Below are 18,775 nucleotides of genomic sequence, written 5' to 3'. Positions count from 1 at the left end.
ACAAATGTATCTCATGTGCCAAGAAAACTTCTCAGAAGTGACTCATGATAACAGAGGAATGAAGCACCAGATAGAAAGGACACTAAGGCCCCTTTCACACGAGCGGATGTATTGGGTCTACCTGTCATTTTTTCAGGCAGGCCCGATCGGACCACCCATTGTTTTCTATGGGGCGGCCGGTGTCAGGGGGCATCTGATCCGATAAATTCCGCTAAAAAGAGATTCTCCATCTGCGAATGTCATTGGATCGGATGGAAACTGATAAGGATGAGCTCCGGCGTGTTCACACACTCCACGTGCCGAGCCCACCAGGAAGTCGGCACAGCGCTGCGCTAATCACAGGCTGTGAGATATTTTCCCGATGTGCGGCTGTAGAGTTCGGGAAATGTCTCACTGCCTGTGATTAGCGCAGCGCCGACTTCCTGGCGGGCTCTGCACGTAGAGTGTGCGAACACGCCGGAGCTCATCCTTAGAAACGGACATGCAGTTTGTTTCCATCTGACCGCCTCATAGAGGAGAGTGGCTGTGTGCATTCTGCATAGTAGAGCGAACACAGACCTGTCATCCGCCTGCTCAGTAGGGATCAGCGGAGAGATCCCCCACTGAGCAGACGGGTTCCGCTTGGACGGATCTGCTCCATCTGAAAGGGGCCTTAGAGGTTTGGAGACAGATATGTAAACACTACAGATATATGTGCTTTGTTCACATTTCATGACTGAGGTTTACAACCACTTTAAAATGATGGCTTGTACACATAAGGGCCAGGGGTGTCGCTATCTCATTTTAAAAGCTCTCACACAAGTGTCAAGATGCTTATGAATGAAGCCTGTTTTGTGGCTGTCTTGATTGGTAACATGTAAGATGCAATTCTACTTATAAAACTTAACTTGGTCAGTCTGGTAGCCCTAGAGCGGGGGTCTCCAATCTTTATAAAAAAAAAAAAAAGGGTCAATTTACTGCAGACTTTAGGGTGGGCGGGACTGTGGCCAGTGGGAGAAGAAAATTCCTGTGTCAATGGAAGTAATCAATGCCCTATCAATGGTATTAGTGGGAGAAATAGTGCCCCTTCGATGGGGTCAGTGGGGGGAATAGTGCCCCATCACTGATGTCACTGGGAGGAATGGTGCTTCACCGTTGGTGTCAGTGGGAGAAAGACTGCCTTTTATCAGTGGGAGAAATAGTGCCCATAGTGGCAGAAGGGGGCTACAGTTTGGAGACCACTGCCCAAGAGCATGTAAATCATAAGCATCCCTTATTAACATGATGGTTTGGAACCCTACTTCATGGTTAGCTTCGGACACGGAAGCCACTATTAACAAGTGCCACGGTGCAAAAGCTTGCCACTCCCTTTGATGAGACACAGTGGAACAAGCATTTATGGCTTAATATAACCTTTCAGCCCCAGAATCAGTGAGAGCTTAGCAAGTGTGTATAGGCTGCACAGTAACAAACATCTGCTGGCCTGTGGGATCAAATCACAAACATTTGATCTGCAATGATTGTCAGGCATTCCGAGATTTCAAAGTGTTCCACATCAAACACCAAAAATTTAGAATTTAAGAGGTATATTGGGTTCAAACATTGAGTAAATTTACTGACACTGTGACAGATCACATCTCTACATCTGCATTTCATAGATCACACTTACCTGCAGAAAGTTTTGTCTTGGTTGTGTTAGACCCAGCTGGTGGGAGTCTGTGTTCTAAATGACCCAGCAGGACACAAACTCAAGACTGAACAATGGGGATATACCTTCTGTGTAATTCTAGCTTGCATGTATGGGAATGTGTCAAAAGTGGTCAAACAAAATTCAAGGCTATAGCAAGAGCGATTTTTGTTTTCGAATTTTAGCCTTCAGGGGTCAGGCAGATTTCAGGCTAGGCTCTACCAACTTCTATTTCATTGTCCAATAAGAGAACACAAAATTGGCTCCATGGCCCTATTGTCACCCACCCACAAGACAATATTCTGGCGAATAAAGGCAATGACAGACAATTTGCAATCTCTACTCCTTGTTAGTCGCTTAAGGCTGCAACGGACTACTCAAATTTTAGCCGATCACTGCTGAATTGGCTGAAATTCAAGCTACTGGTGGCCCTGTTTGCACCACTAGGCTTAAGAAAAAGGAGAATTTTTTAATCGACTTTTGTCAAAGGAGCCAGAAGGAAAATTGGAAGCTGAACAGTGACTGCATCCAATCAGATGCCAATTAATAATTCACTGCAACCACTGAGCTGGGAACAATGGCATGCAATCAAATTCGGTCACTGTTCAGACACTCTGACAGCCATGGGTGCTGTCTGTAGGTATGGAACAGCCGAACAGTGAGGAAGGAGGAACCCATTATAGTTTTCTCAATCAGCCTGTGGGCTGAAGAGAGAAATTTGTATGTGTATGGATAACTTTAAGCTGGCCATAGATGAAACAATTTTCTTTCCTGCAACCACGGGTTGCAGGAAAAAAAGAAATCTCTCGATTTCCCCATCACAGTGTTGATGGGGAAATCCCTCCTGTGGAGTCATTGTGTACTCCTGGCAGGGGGAGCCGTCCTCGCCGAAAGAACACAGTGATTACTGCTAGCAGCTATAACAGCCACTAGCAATAATTGCATGTAAAATCCAATAGACTGGTTGTACACAAGTTGACTGATCGATCAACTTGGGTACATTCAACATGATTAGAAACGTGGCTGGTCCCTGCTGAACCAGCCAAGATTTGAACAGTCTATGGCACGCTTTACTTTTCAAGTAGTCTAAATAAGCAAATATCCCTTTATTTGCTGTGAAAACACACACACAATTTTTTTTTTTTTAACGCAAGCAGTATTCATTACGGAATTTAATATGGTATCAGCTTCTTGTAGTCCCTTGTACAGCAAAGATCAGACTTGGAACTTGGAAGGGGACAAACCGTTTTGTTGCAGATTCCTACCTTTTGTTATTCTGAAGAATTCCCTGTGTGTCTGTGCCCATGTGCAGAAAAGAGTCTAATGGGAGTGGTTTCTTAATCAACTAGCTGCTGCACCTGCAAAGCTCTAATGAGGAAAATTGCTGGTCCTGCATCATGATTTTCTATAGGGAGTATCTTACCAAAAATGAAATTTTCGTTGCAGGGGATGCCCAAAATTTGACTTGTATCTTAGTGCAGACTTCTGGGACAATCAGTGAGCCAATCACACAATCAGCAAATGACATATCTGGGGGGGGCGTTCCGTACACATTCTGTGTCCAGAACACCTCCAGGCAGCCAGATTGCATTGCAATTTACAGAAAATTACAGAGCTGCAGATTTTAATAACATTCAATTACAATATAACTTGTGTCGCATTTGTATATGTTATATTATTTTTTATTTTCTATTTTTCTTTTTTCATAAAGTGGAGTTACCATATAAGATTTCGAAAATCGACATGCTAACTTGCAGCAGGTGGTTGGCTCCCAATAGAGGCACTCCCAATCTCAGTCAAATTTCTGATGCAGAGCAGATTATAGAAATGCTATATAAAACATTGTCCCTAGTTACACAAGCAGTTATTACAAATGTATTTAAAACATTCTATCCCATTTCAAGATTAAAAAAAAAAAAAAAAAAAAAAAAAAAATTACCGGTATATATATATATATATATATATATATATTTTTACCAAGCCGATTTTTAAATAAACGCATTACTGGGACAATTTTTTTTTTTATATTTGCTTGCAATTCTGCTTTGAAACAAAACCCCGGCTACTGAAATTCTTTACGTCAGGTTAAAAAGTGTAAAGATGATTTCAATCAACTAGAACAAAGCACATATTGTATTCTGTAATTTTACCAGTAAAAAGTAGTAAATAATGAGAGACACATTTTGATGAAAGAAGGATTATAGGTAAAATTTACATTAAATATAAATATTTTTTTTTTTCATTTGTAGGTGTCTTTTACTCATGCTTTACCCATTTAGAGCAATTTGTCTTGAAATCGAGTGAAATGACCCAATTTTACATAAACTATGTGTTGCCAATTAATAATTCCCAGCTCCTACTGAGCCGGGGACTTTGACATCACAAAGCTTTTTATGCGGCTCACAGCAGGCTGGCTGGAGCGTGTGATCTGGATTTCCTCAATGTAAGCTACATCCGAAAATGTTACAAACAACGGCAAAATGAAATACGCAAAGTACGGTCAGTGTAAACATGACAGAAGCATGGCGATGATGGACTGCCAGGAGTCACTTTACCCCCCTGTACAAACGGCATGAGTTTACCCACACAGAGATAATATCCAGTAATGCCACAATTGTTTGGCTGCTAACAGCCTAAACCAGTGTTCATTACAAATATATAACCAATACAGACCTAAAATAAGATTACAATCCTACTGCAATTATTTTTTCCTAGTCCAATGTATATACTGCACATTTTACATTTTTACAATTTTATTTAACCACTTGCCCCCAGTAGTTTTACTGCGAGTGGGCGGCAGCTACAGGCCAGACGACGTACCTGTACATCACCTGGCACATGCGTACTGGTGCCCCCCCTACGCCTGTCATATGATGACGCTATACTGCACTGGTGACAGTATGTTAAAAATAAAATTGTGAAAAAAGCCCAAATTTTATTTAATTTATTCCTTTTTTTTAAAAATTGTGACAAAAAATTACAACTTCAAAAAACGTGCCATGCCTCTTACTAAACACCTTGGACTGTCTAATTTCTAAAAAGGGGTTATTTGGAGGGTATTTGCACTGTCCTGGCATTTTAAGGGCCTCAAGAAATGGGATAAGCCATTAGTAGTACATCAAGACTCAGGAGCGATCAGTTTTCAAATATATATACCATAGTTTGTAGACGCTATAACTGTCACACAAACCAATTAATATACACGTTTTGAAATGAAATCTAGCAGAATACATTTTGGCCTAAATTTATGAAGAAATTCGATTTTATTGAATAGGTTTTTTTTTTTTTTTTTTTACAGAAAGTAGAAAACATTGGGGTTTTTTTTCAAAATTTTCAGTCTTGGTGTTGGTGATCAAATACCACCAAAAGAAAGCTCCATATGTGTGAAAAAAAAATTGTATAAATTTAGTTTGGGTACAGTGTTGCATGACCACGCAATTGCCTGTTAAAGTAGCGCTGTGTTGAATAGCAAAAAAATAGCAAAAAATGCTTTGGTCATAAAGGGGGTAAAACCCTCCGGAGGACAAGTGGTTAAATTACCCCTTTTCCCTCTTTGAAGTTTCTTTACAGCTGCTGTCATCCTGGCACCGCTAAGCTTTTTCAATTTTACTGTATGTCATGGGTGACCTGTATGCAAAAAAGCTCTGATTTTGCTCCAACCTGACTGCAACTGCCAGTTATGTACAGTGCAGCTCATTCCAGCACCACTAGAAACGCCATCCATGAAGGAAAAATCATATATTTTTTAAAATAATAATACTAATTTAAAAGTCTCTCTGCACTTACAACCAGACTTCGGTGACCAGAAAAATTTATAGGTGAGATAGGCTTGAAAAGGGGACTCCATGCTCCAAAACGTTGCATTTCCGATTATCATCTCAATTTGCAGTATACAAAGGGTTAAGTGTCTGCTGTTTTACTCTTGCATTCACTCATGTACGTTGTACTCTTTGTTAGCCGTGTCCATGAAGGGTCTAGTAAATGTACTTTTTGCTAATGGGGTTCTATGTTGAACATCATTATCATATGGTTTTGATCGAATATGTACCCTCGTCATAGTATCCTGTGGAGACTTTGCTTTGTAAAATTGCAATCAAATTTCAGTGTGCTGGCTCATCCTTTACATTTTATGGTTGTCCACGTTCTGAAAAGCAGGAGATTTTATCTGCTCTCTTCTATATGTTGATATGTGTGCAGACTGTTTATTATTATAATCAGTTAATGTGTTATTAAACACTAATAAAATAATTGATATGGTGCTGCAGATCTCCGCACTGACCATGCTTCCATACCTGCTTTTTTTTTTATAAGCTTGTGGTTGCTTTTAACACTTTCTATCAAAATGATCCCAAAGACGCAGTCATATTGCGAAACGCGTCGATCCACGATGCCATTATCTGCATCTATGTGCTCAACACACTGTCAGCGATACGGCATCTGATATATAATTTTAATGTGTTTTAACCATTTTAACCCTTTCATGACTAAGCCTATTTTTGAAATTTGGTGTTTACAAGTTAAAATCCGTATTTTTTGCTAGAAAATTACTTAGAGCCCCCAAACATTATATATATATATATTTTTAGCAGAGCATCTAGAGAATAGAATGGCGATTGTTGCAATATTTTATGTCACACGGTATTTATGCAGCGGTGTTTTAAACGCAACTTTTTGGGAAAAGGGACACTTTCATGAATTTAAAAAAAAAAACAAATAGTAAAGTTACCCCAATTTTTTTGTATAATGTGAAAGATGATGTTACACCAAGTAAATAGATACCAAACATGTCACGCTTTATAATTGCACTCGTGGAATGGTGACAAACTACGATACCTAAAAATCTCCATAGGCGACGCTTTAAATTTTTTTTACGGTTACCAGGTTAGAGTTACAGAGGTCTAGAATTATTGCTCTCGCTCTGACGATCGCGGTGATACCTCACATGTGTGATTTGAACACCGTTTACATATGCGGGCACCACTTCCGCATGCGCTTTCTTTCCTGCGCGAGCTCGTGGGGACGGGGGCGCTTTAAAACATTTTTTTTTTCTTATTTATTTTTATATTTATAAATCGTGTTTAAAAAAAAAAACATTTTGATGACTTTTATTGCTGTCACAAGGAATGTAAACATCCCTTGTGACAGTAATAGGTGGTGATAGGTCCTCGATCCCTCCTTTGCACTTCAAAGTATTCAGATCGCCGAAAACGGCGATTCTGAATACTGTGTATTTTTTTAAAACCGGCGCCATTGGCAGCCGAGTAAACGGGAAGTGACGTCGCGTTTACGATTAGGAGGCTGGAACCAAGCCGCTCATGGCTTAGTTCCAGCCCGTCCCCAGCCGATTGGTCATCGGGCCTCCCGGTAAGAGCGGCGGGAGCGTCCCCTCCCACTCCTCTGGTATAACTCCTGAGTGGCTTTTAGCTGCTTCGGTTGTTATAACTGGATAGCCAATCGCTGGCTCTAAATAACAGTACCAGGCTAATGCCTGCAGCTGCGGGTATTATCCCGGTATAACCCCAGGTATAACCCCCAGTACACACATCTGCGTATGCTGGGCGAGAAGGGGTTAATAAAGATGATACATTTTTAACAGTATTACTTTGTTGTTTACTCCTGATATAGCACAATTAAAAGGCCCATAATACAAATTTGGTAAAATTTTAATGAAAATTGTTTCTCTCAAAATGCTTATCCCTGGTTCCTGTTGTTGAGTGGCTCCATCCTGTTGTAGGATCCCATGGAGCCACCTTTGCATGTGCACTCTTGACTGGCACTGCAGAGGAGTCTCCTTATAGCCCCGGTGACAAGCCACGCCTCCTCCCCTCCTTTTTTTGAAACTGTTAAATTGTTGGGTTTAGTTCTGCTTTAACCACCTGCTTACTGGGCAACTAAACCCCCCTCTTGCCCAGACCAATTTACAGTTTTTAGAGCTGTCACTCTTTGAACAACAAGTGCGCGGTCATACAACACTACCCAAATGAAGACATTTTTAAAAACACCGGAATTAAAAAAAAAAAAAAAAAAATAGAAACCGTTTTATCTTTTGTTAATACATTTTGCAAACAGGTAATTTTTCTCCTTCACTGATGTACGCTGATGAGGCTGCACTTATGGGCACCGATAGGCTGCATTGATGGGCACTGATAGGCGGCACTGGTGGGTACTGAGAGGTGGCACTGAAGGGCACTAATAGGTGGCACTGATAGCTGGCAGTGATGGGCACTGATGGGGGACAATGATAGGCAGCTCTGCTAGGTGGTACTGATTGGCACCACTGGTAGGCATTGATAGGTGGCACTGATTGCTGGCACTGTTATGTACTGGTGGGCACTGATTCATGGGAACTGTGGGCACTGGCAGGCGGTACTGATGGGCACAGATGAGGTGACTGTGCCTCTTCCTCTTCGGGACCAATTTCCCTTCAACGGAAGCCGGTGATCGGCTGTCAGCGTGAGAAGAAAAAAAAAAAAAAAAAGATTGCCGATCTTCTGTTTACATTTTGTGATCAGCTGTCATTGGCTGACAGCTGATCACGTGGTAAGGGATCAACCCCTTAATCCGATCTGTGATCACCCGAGTCTCAATGACTCTGATCACAGCGCGCGCTCTGCAGGGGTTGCACGGGGAACCATCATTCGGCTATAGCGTGGATCTGAACGGGTTAAATTGATAATTACAAGGGTTGGGACCAACTAACACTGCCAGGGATACTCAGGCAGCTGCAGCAACAATTTATTATTTTTTTTTCCAAAGATTTAAACTCCCTGAATAAAAGTGACCATTGTAAACATCCCTGACAGTGTGAACACTTGTGTAGGGGTGCATTTTCCTGCATTTGAAAATGCATATCAAACACAGGTCAGCTTTCCCATTTATTTCAATGGTGCGGTGTGGGTGACGACTTTGAGATTGCGTTTAGCCTGTTTTGCGTTTAAGGCATGGCAGTTCCAGAGCATCAAGTGAAGACAAACGCTATACACGGCTTGATTTTTGTTGGGAAACGATAGTTTTCCAGTTGTTCATTTGATTATCTAATGATTAATGGGAACAATTGATGATTGTTTTGACCTTGGTGATGAGAAAAATCAAAAGGGGAAGCATACTAAAATTTGATCCAGAAATAGAACTTTTAGGCCTCATGCACACAGCCTTAAAAAGAACCCCCCCCCCCCCCCCCAAAAAAATCCACAATTTTCAAAGCATTTTTTATTTACGAATCTGATCCAAAACCAAATGTCTAAATATTTTCATCTGAAGACATGCATTTTATGCATACACAGATACAAAAATTGTATTCTGGCATTGTGAACATTTTTTTTTTTTTAAAATGGAATATTTGAGCTACAATTTTACGCATTAGAAAAAGTATTTCAAGGTTAGCATTTTACAGATCATTTTAGACCTGCACGATTCTGGCTAAAATGTGAATTACGATTTTTTTTCTTATAATAAGGATCACGATTCTCATGGCGTAACATCATCTTTCACAATATACAAAAAAATTGGGCTAACGTTATTTTTTAGTTTTTTTTTTTTTTAATTCATTTAAATGTATTTTTTGCATTTGAAAGACCACTGCGCAAATACAGTGTGTCATATAAAATTGCAACAACCGCCATTTTAGTCTCTAGGGTCTCTGCTAAAAAATATATAGAATGTTTGAGGGTTCTAAGTAATTTTCTAGCAAAAAATACAGATTTTAACTTGTAAGCAACAAGGGTCAGAAAAAGGGTTGGTCTTCAAAGCGGAGTTGCGCCCATTTAAAAGTCAGTAGCTACAAAAAGTGTAGCTGCTGACTTTTAATAATCAGACACTTACCTGTCCCACGGTCCAGCGATGTGGGCGCATGAAGCCCCGCTCCTCTCCTCTCTGTGGTGCCGGCATTCTAACTGTAACATGCGAGAGCCGCGCTGCGAAGGGCCGGGCAATCATCTGGGACCTGTGACATGTCCTAGGAGATTGTAGGGAGGGACAGGGGAGAGGTGATCTTCCTTCTGGCGCCAGGGGAGGAAGTGGGAGCTGGGTGCCTCTAAAAACAGGGTACCTGCTTCCCCCCCAAAAAAAAATTACATGCCACATGTGGCAAGTCAGGGGGTCACTGTCACTTAAAGCGGAAGTTCCATCTTTGGGTGGAACTCCACTTTAAGTAGTTAAACTGACTTCATTTACGGACCTAAGTTCATCCCTTTGAGCTAAAAGAACTAAAAGACACTTTTGTTTATAGTTATCTCCCAGTGCTGAACAATGTTCATAAACATTTGTGGCTTTTTTTTTTGACAGCTGTGAGTGAGTAGAGAACAGCGCTGCACTGTATGAATCGAGAAAATGCTGGGCTAAGATCGTGAGGGGGGTTTAATCGAGATCGTGATTTTTTAACGATTAATCGTGCAGCTCTAGATCATTTACACAGGTACTTTAGTTCCTGAAAAACCTTGCCTGTATGTAAAATTCTTAAGGCCGTGTGAATATAAACTAGCCACAAGCCATACATGGGTCGAATTTCACACCAGCGGACCGATCAGGTCTGCCTGTCTGTTTTTCAGGTGGACCTGATTGGACCACCCATTGTTCTCTATGGAGCGGCAGATGTCAGTGGATATGTGCCTGTTGACACCCGCCAGCATCTGATCCGATCCTGTCCGCTAAAAACAGACAGATGGGGATCCGTTCCACATCAGTCAGGCAGATCGGACAACAGTTGGATGGAAACAGTCCATTTCGATCGGACCACCCCATAAAGAACAGCGGGCTGTGTGCGTGTCCACTCTGTACAGCGGAGTGGACACAGACCTGTCATCTGCCTGCTCAGCAGGGATCAGCAGAGAGATCCCCTGCTGAGCAGGGGATCCGCTTGACAGATTCTGCTCCATCTGAAAGGGGCCTTAGGCAGTGGCGGCTGGTGAAGTTTTAACATGGGGGGGCGCTAGACCCACCCTTTTTGACCCCTCCCACTTCTCATAAGCCCCACCCTGTATAGAATCCACCCACTCCGTCCCCTGTAGTACACCATATACCAGGCTGTATATTATACAAAGGGCTCTGTACATCATATACCAGGCTCTACATTATATACAGGGCTTTGTGCATCATATACCAGGCTGTACATTATACACAGGACTCTAATGACACAACAATCTGTCTCACAGCCCATCAGGGACAGAGGGATGGTGGGTGGGATGGGATCAGGGACAGAGGGATGGTGGGTGGGATCAGGGACAGAGGGATGGGGGATCAGAGACAGAGGGATGGTTGGTGGGATGCGATCAGGGACAGAGGAATGGGGGGGGATCAGGGAAGAGGGATGGGATCAGGGACAGAGGGATGGTGGGTGGGATGGGATCAGAAACAGAGGGATGGGGGATCAGAAACAGAGGGATGGGGGATCAGGGGCAGAGGGATGGGGGATCAGGGGCAGAGGGATGGGATCAGGGGCAGAGGGATGGGATCAGGGGCAGAGGGATGGTGGGTGCGATGGGATCAGGGACAGAAGAATGGTGGGTGGGATGGGATCAGGGACAGAAGAATGGTGGGTGGGATGGGGCAGAGGGATGGTGGGTGGGATGGGGCAGAGGGATGGTGGGTGGGATGGGATCAGGGACAGAGGGATGGTGGGTGGGATGGGATCAGGGACAGAGGGATGGGATCAGGGACAGAGGAATGGTGGTGGGGTGGGATCAGGGACAGAGGGATGGGATCAGGGACAGAGGGATGGGGTGGAAGTATTACTCACTTGCTCTTAGTTTCAGTCAATTCCATCTCCCTGCTCAGTGTTCTCAGTCTGGACTTACAGTGCCTCCAGTAATGGCTCTCCTGACATGGGGACAATGTCTGCACATCTCACTAGGGGGATAGTTTGTCCCCCTTCACTGGACTGACCTGGCTGACTTTCTCCTCCACTCCAGTTTCTTCCTCCCGAGTCCCGACATGGATCTGCTTAGAGGAATGGGCGGAGCTGCTGTACCAGTCAGTGAGGCACAGTTTTACATGACTGTTTCCTATGGCTAGAAACAGCGTGCAGCGCCCCACCCCCAGAGTACATGCTTTCAGCTCCGCTCCATGCAAAGAACGGAGCTGCAAACGTCACTTCCGGGTTTCATGAAACCCGGAAGTAACAGTGAAATTTCAACCACAATGCTCCCGCCCGTAGTGATTCTACGGGCGGAAGCTAATCAGTGTTTTCGACTGCGCCGCAAGGCGGGTTAAAAGCCCGCAAATGAAGAGCCACATCTGCAATCTCGTGATTGCATTGACGTGGCGCTTCCCACAGTGCACTTAGTTAAAGGACATTTTTTTAATTTATTTTTTTCTTAAAGGGGCCGTTTTTTAAAACGTATTTTTTTTTTTTTTTTTTTGGGTGACTACAGGAGGGGGGCGGCGCCCGGGCGCCCCTCTATGGACGGGCCGCCCCTGGCCTTAGGCCTCTTGCACACTGCTGCCTAAGAACTTGTTTTTAAGTATACAGGTGTTTTTTTTTTTTTTTTAAACTGATCTAAATTCAGTTTGTTTTCAAAGTGCCTGTACACACATCTGCGATTAAATGAGTAAAAATACAGAAAACAAACCCAGGAATCTGAGTTGCTAGTCAGTATTGTGTGCGCATACGCACATATATGTGTGCAAATACATGCATGCACAAAATGTTAATTTGAAGAGGTTAAAATTCCATTCTGAGCGCAAGAGTTTATTTTACTTGTGTATGCGCAAATACGCATGGAATAAATGCAAGAAATTTTGGAATACTGATTCACACATCAGTACCATGTGAAGTACTCTTACTGTCTGTCAAGAACATTTGCTCATTTTATACATATTTTTTGGTAGGGTCACAGGCACACACATTACATCACTTTCCTGCATCCCAAAATCAAACGTTAAAATTTAAACCATAGGCGTGGAAATCAAACAAAAATTTAAGGGCTTCCTAACAATAATTTGTTGAATACCTGATGGTACGAATGCATGCTCTAATAAACAATTTTTCTGAATTTTCGAAAGTTTAAATTAAATTCTACCCATGTATGGCTATTGGCTAACCTTATACAAAATAGGAAAGACAAACATGTGCACCATGTGTGATGGTAACTGTAGCTAAAGATTCTGGAACTGCAAATCAACAGTGCAGACTACTGACCCACCAATATGAGCAATTCTTATGCCCTGTACACACAATCGCACTTTCCGACAACAAAATCCATGGATTTTTTCCGACGGATGTTGGCTCAAACTTCTCTTGCATAAACACGGTCACACAAAGTTGGTCGGAAATTCTGAACGTCAAGAACGCAGTGACGTACAACACGTATGACGAGCCGAGAAAAATGAAGTTCAATAGCCAGTGCTGCTCTTCTGCTTGATTCCGAGCATGTGTGGCACGTTGTGTGTGGGAATTGTCTACACACGATCAGAATTTACGCAAACGGATTTTGTTGTCGGACAATTTTAGATCCAGCTCTCAAACTTTGCGTGTCGGAAATTCCGATGGAAAAAGTCCGATGGAGCCCACACACGGTTGGAATTTCCGACAACAAGCTCCGATCGCACATTTTCCGTCGGAAACGTCAGATCATGCGTACAGGGCATAACTCTGTACATGTTGGGAGCAGTGTCTGCAGTGCTGTACTCCGTCAGCTACCTGGACACACAGATATTAATGCATGCATTCCAGCTCTTGGCCACTCATTGTACAGCATGAAGTGAGCTAGGCCTCTATCATGTTCCTGTACAGTGTGTTTACAGCGGAGGAGTGTGCTTCCCATTGGCGGCACTCCTCCCCTCTGCCACTTCTCATTTCTCCAGTGAAAGTAATGAATCACAGCTGTGAACAGCTAATCTGTATGCTTATCACAGCAAATCCCAATGTGTTGCTCTGTTTAACGCTTTCTGCACCGAGGCACAGCAAAGGCTCCGGCCTTTCTGAGGATGAGAAGCATCCAGTGTGAGGATATGTGGCCAGCAATCCTGCATTACTGTCCACTGTTGAAGGACGACGGAAGCTTGAAGGGACGTGAATAAGACACAGGCTGCAGGAATTAAAGGGACACACACCAGCTAAAACCATGCTTTGAGATGCATATTGGGAACACTGCTGTAGGTAGGCTTCAGGACTTCATGGTTTATTAATCTGGTGATCTGGGAACACCTTTTTCTTGCATTGTAACAAAATATTCCCAAACACTTTCACTGGTTCCCGAGGATCTCTCATATGTATAAAAAACCTGTTCTATCAAAGTGTCTGTATGTGGACGTTCCTCCCAGACTCAAAGTCTGAATATGACTGGTGACACATCTAGTAGAGGTGGGCTTCAGGAAATAGTCTCACCGGCTAGATATGAAAGGAGCTCTGTAGCATATGGCTGCACTGAATTAAAGTAGCTTCAGCCTACCCCCCTCCAAATACTGTAGCTGCTGACTTTTAATATTAGGACACTTACCTGTCCAGGGGTCCCACGATGTTGGCACCCCAGCTGATTTTTCAATCGGCTCCTGGGTGCCACCATTCCTTGTAATGGAAACCGGCAGTGAAGCTTTGTGGCTTCACAGCTGGCTCCCTACTGCGCATGTGCCACGCGCGCTATGCTTTCTAAATGGCCTGCGGCAGGGAAAGGAGGAGGGCCGAACTACCTGTGGTGAGGTCTCCTGGAAGTGGGGACAGGTACCTGTCAAAAACAAGTACCCGCTCCCCCCCCTGAAAGGTGCCAAATATGGCAGTGGAGGGGGGGGAGGAGTGGAGGAAGCAAACGCGTAAAGCTTCCCCTTTTGGGTGGAGCACCACTTTACCAATAGCACAGTCTTCGTAGGCTCCATTCACAGTTAGATGATTTGAATCACTGCAATTCCAAATCACGGCAAAACACAGGACACGTTTGTGCTGTCATTGATTCTTAATGGCACCTGTATTGCTGCAATCGCGGCAAATCGCAACGTGCCACAACGTACCACAATTTACCGTGAAGCAAAAATCGCACCGCGATTGGAGTGCAGTTAAGAAGTAACGGCATTGCAAATGCATCCTGCGATTTGGAATTGCGCCGATTCTGCCCAGGATTTAAATCCCCTGGGTGTGACAAATCGCAACGTGCCACAACGTGCAGCAATTTACCGTGAACCAAAAATCGCACCGCGATTGGAGTGCAGTTAAGAAGTAACGGCATTGCAAATGCGTCCTGCGATTTGGAATTGCGCCGATTCTGCCCAGGATTTAAATCCCCTGGGTGTGACTGGAGCCTAAAGCTGGCCATACGCTTTTTTTCCCTCCAGCTCTTTTTCTCCAGCTCTCTGAACGCAAAAAAAAAAAAACCCTAACAGATTCCTAGGTCCAGCCACCACATACAACATGTCTTACTGCTGGTAATCGGTTCAGGTACACCGACCATGAATGTTCAAGTCAGCTATATTACACTTCGCTCACTGTAAAAAGCTATGTACAATTTCCTATGCTAATGGAAGGAGCATGAGGTACCCATTACATATGTCTGCTGCGCTTCCTACCCAGTGTTTGTGCTCTACTGTTCTCCAATCCCAATGCTGGCCATAGACCGTCCAAATCTCGGCCAGTTCAGCGGGGACCGACCAAGATTTAATGTATAGGCAAGCGATTGATCAACTTGGGTACAACCTGCATGTTGGACTTCTAGCATGTGATTATTACCAGCGGCTATAGCCACTAGGAATAATAGTTATGTTTTCCCGGCAGGGACAGCTCCTCATGCCCCCCACCCCCCGAAAAGAAAATTGTATCATCTATGGCCAGCTCAAGTCTACAAACTTGACCGACCAAAATTTTTTTGTCCTATAAAGTTGCTGAATAGGGAGGCTTGATAGCCCAAAGTACAGAAAGCCACCTAAGTAAGACCATCTACAACTCAGAATAATATTACGACAATAACTCTTTAAAAATACACTAAAGTTTCCTCTTCGATAAATATACAATGATGATAATCCCACTACTACAATAACAGAACAAGCAAGAGAGTTGGGAATGTTGCCTGTAGCCAGTAACAAAAGCTGCATCCCTAGCTGGCCCCTCTCAAGGTTATCCTCCCTTCATTGTGAGTCAGAGGACCTCTGACCCCTGCCTGGCAAAGACATGACTGATCCATTCTTGGTACACTGGCAGACCCCCGCCCCCCTCCTACAAACATTAATGGCTAGCAGGACTTGTCAACAAAAAGCCTCAACAAACTTCTCCTGAAGGGACAGAAACAAAACCATCTCATTTAGTTGGTGCTGGAGGCGGCAGACACGTCTCAAAATATTCAATATGGTGGTGATAAAGCATCTCTGCGAAACTAAAAATTCACAAGACAAAGCACACATCTCCCCACAACTTCTCACACCATGTAAATAAATGGACTCGTATAGTTTTTTAAGTTTCAGCCCCAGAGATTAGAGAGACAAAACAGCTGCAGTCTGTAAAGGACACCTACAGGGAATACACCACAATGGATCACACTTCTGTCAAATGGTATTAGTACTGCTACACAATAAATACTAAAAAGAGGAGAGAGCAGATTAAACACAAGGTGTCCAGATATGCAACAATGATAAGCGGAGAAAGGTCATCTTACATCTAACTTATTACGTGTTTGGAAGTTCTCAACATACACACCATTGATCACTTGGATAAACCTCAAACAGGAAGAGGTAAATCATTATTTCATTGGGAACTTGATGGCAAGATCATAGAGGCCATGGGGTGGATTTACTAAAACTGAAGAGTGCTAAATCTGGTACTATAAAACGCATACTAGCACATTATCTGAAACTTACCTGGAAACGCCCTCGTCGTCACTGCTGGAGGCCGCATCCATCTTCACCTATCTTTCTTCCAGGTCCACGGACTCCAGCTGTGTGACTAGCCGGAGCCGCGTGATGGAGCTCCTGCGCATGCACATGGGAGCCAGCGGTCACAACACAGGGCTCTGAAGGAACGGCACAGGTGGCTGTTCCTTCAAGGAGCATGCGTCAATGACGTCATCGGCTGCATATACAGTCAATATCTCCTAAACAGCGCACGTTTAGGAGATATTTACAGTACCTATAGGTAAGCCTTATCATAGAAATGATAGGGGGGATGTTTTTCAAACTGATTTCTCAGCAAAATAAAGCATGAGAGACATGGATGCATGGGCGAGTTTTGGGTACATATTAAAAAGGAATTAAATAGTATTTTCAGTTTGTGGTGCTCAGATACAGTTCAGTTCTGCCTTATGTGAACTCAGCTACAACATAATAGGACTAAGGCCTGGTTCACATTATTGTGGCTCTGCAGGACACATTTGCGTGGGCACGGCAGCCCATTGTGTCTGCATTTCAAGCAGGGAAAAAAGTTCCTGCACTATTTTCAAAATGCAGCAGCTGGGAAATCACATGGGGCAATGGTTCCCACACCCACGCGTACAGCGTTTTTAAATGCGTGGCGGTGCCATTAAAGTGGAAGTTTAGCCTAAAACTAAAGTCTCTAAATCTACTTGCAGCCACAATCTAAGACTAACCTATCTAGCCCTGTAAAGCAAAAATCGCTTTACATACTTTTTCTGAAGCCGCTCGGGTCCAGTCTCCAGCGGTGGAAGCTCTGTGCAGGAGACAGCCGACAAAGGCTGGGAAATGCCTGGGAAGTGATGTCACCCATACAGCTACTATTGGGCTTCCGTTGTCGGCTGCCGCTTCGGCACCCGCCTACACAGAGAAGCCGCCGTTAACAGCCCAGTGTGGGACCGTATCAGATCGCCAGGCATCAGCAGAGCAGCTATGATATGAGGAAACAAAGCCCTGCCTAAAGCACGGTATGTCAGTACTAGGGAAAAGACCCTCTGCGGGGAGCCTATAGACAATACTGGCATGTAGTCCTTTGTTTGTCCAAATTGTGCACAGCTTCCACAGTAAGAGCCCTTTTTAACAGTTTGTTGTAGGACAGTAGGATAAAAACAAATCACTCAAAAGGAAGTCCACCTGAAGACCAATATACCATAAAAACACCATGCAGTCACCCTGGGGGGGAATATACCTGAAGACAGCATAGCAAAGCCACAATGCAAGCTGTCCTTTAATATTAGTTTAGCAGTTGTGATGTCAATTTAAGGTCTTGAGTAATAATTATAATTACCTGGTTGGCTGTTTTCAGCTGGCGCTACAAGGGATCCAGCAGAAGAGGTTGGATTCAGTCTGTTTCCACTGAGAAGAGTTGACGTAACGGTCATTAAGGATCCTGGAAGAGATGATACCTGAAAATAAAAAGAAGAAAGGTTGGTCTAACAGTATCACAAACCATTTAACTGAAAGGAATCATTTCCTAAAATTCTAATTCATGGATTTGCTGTCCTGTTCCTGTGTGGTTTATTGCCAATATCAGACATGGTCATTATCTCCACTCGCTTTCTGTCCAAATCTGCAGCTGAGTAAATCTAACCATCCAAAACCAACCTCAGCAAGCTCTCTCATAACGTACAAGGTAATAGATTCCAAAAGGGGGTTTCTGGGCAATTTTCACCAGAGGAAACCTGAAGCAATGGAAAATAACAGAAGTGGTCCTGAAGGCTGAGGTTACTGCATCTCAATTAGCATTTTTTGGAGTCTACAATCCAGGGGAGAAAACAAGACTGAGCTGACCTGAAATACAAAACAACTCACTTCTTATTAAAATGACTCAAAATACTCAGGTACTGAGGATTTTTTTTTTTTTTACCAAATAGACACATTTTAGTGCTGGTGAATTCAAACATAAAAATGTTCACAGGGCCCAGCATGCATCATCAAAATATTCTCTCCCTAGTACTCAGAGGCCCAGTTTCAACTTAAAAGTATCTAATGGCATTTTTTAAAAATTTGGATAGCATGTGAAGGGTTTTTATTGTTTAGTGGTAGAAAATACAATAAGAGCACCGTGCCAATGGTTGTAGCGTACAAGAATATTTTAAATGACCTTGTACAGGGAGAACATAAGAGACAAAACAGCTCAGGCTCAGGCTCAGGGGAATCCAAACTTCCTGAACAAAGGGCCGGTTTACTGTCCTTGAGGCTCTAGAGGGGTCAGACTGTGACCAGTGGGATTGGAAAACACCCTGGTGTCAGTGAGAGTAAACTGTGCCCCATCATTAAGGAATATGG

General features: G+C 43.4%; 1 protein-coding gene across 6 annotated transcripts in view; it reads right to left on the bottom strand.

Moving 5' to 3' along the window:
• MLLT10 (MLLT10 histone lysine methyltransferase DOT1L cofactor) overlaps positions 1-18,775 on the bottom strand; it is a 294,670-nt gene that overhangs the window by 44,757 nt on the left and 231,138 nt on the right. For all 6 annotated transcript variants that reach the window (XM_073629758.1, XM_073629760.1, XM_073629754.1 and 3 more), the window contains one exon: positions 17,775-17,892. In XM_073629758.1, coding sequence (XP_073485859.1) covers positions 17,775-17,892 — 118 coding nt within the window. The remainder of the gene's footprint in view (positions 1-17,774; positions 17,893-18,775) is intronic.

Source organism: Aquarana catesbeiana, linkage group LG05 (assembly GCF_042186555.1).
Source record: "Aquarana catesbeiana isolate 2022-GZ linkage group LG05, ASM4218655v1, whole genome shotgun sequence".
NCBI lineage: Eukaryota > Metazoa > Chordata > Amphibia > Anura > Ranidae > Aquarana > Aquarana catesbeiana.
Note: the sequence above shows the minus strand (reverse complement) of the source record. Positions and strands in the feature narration are given on the sequence as shown.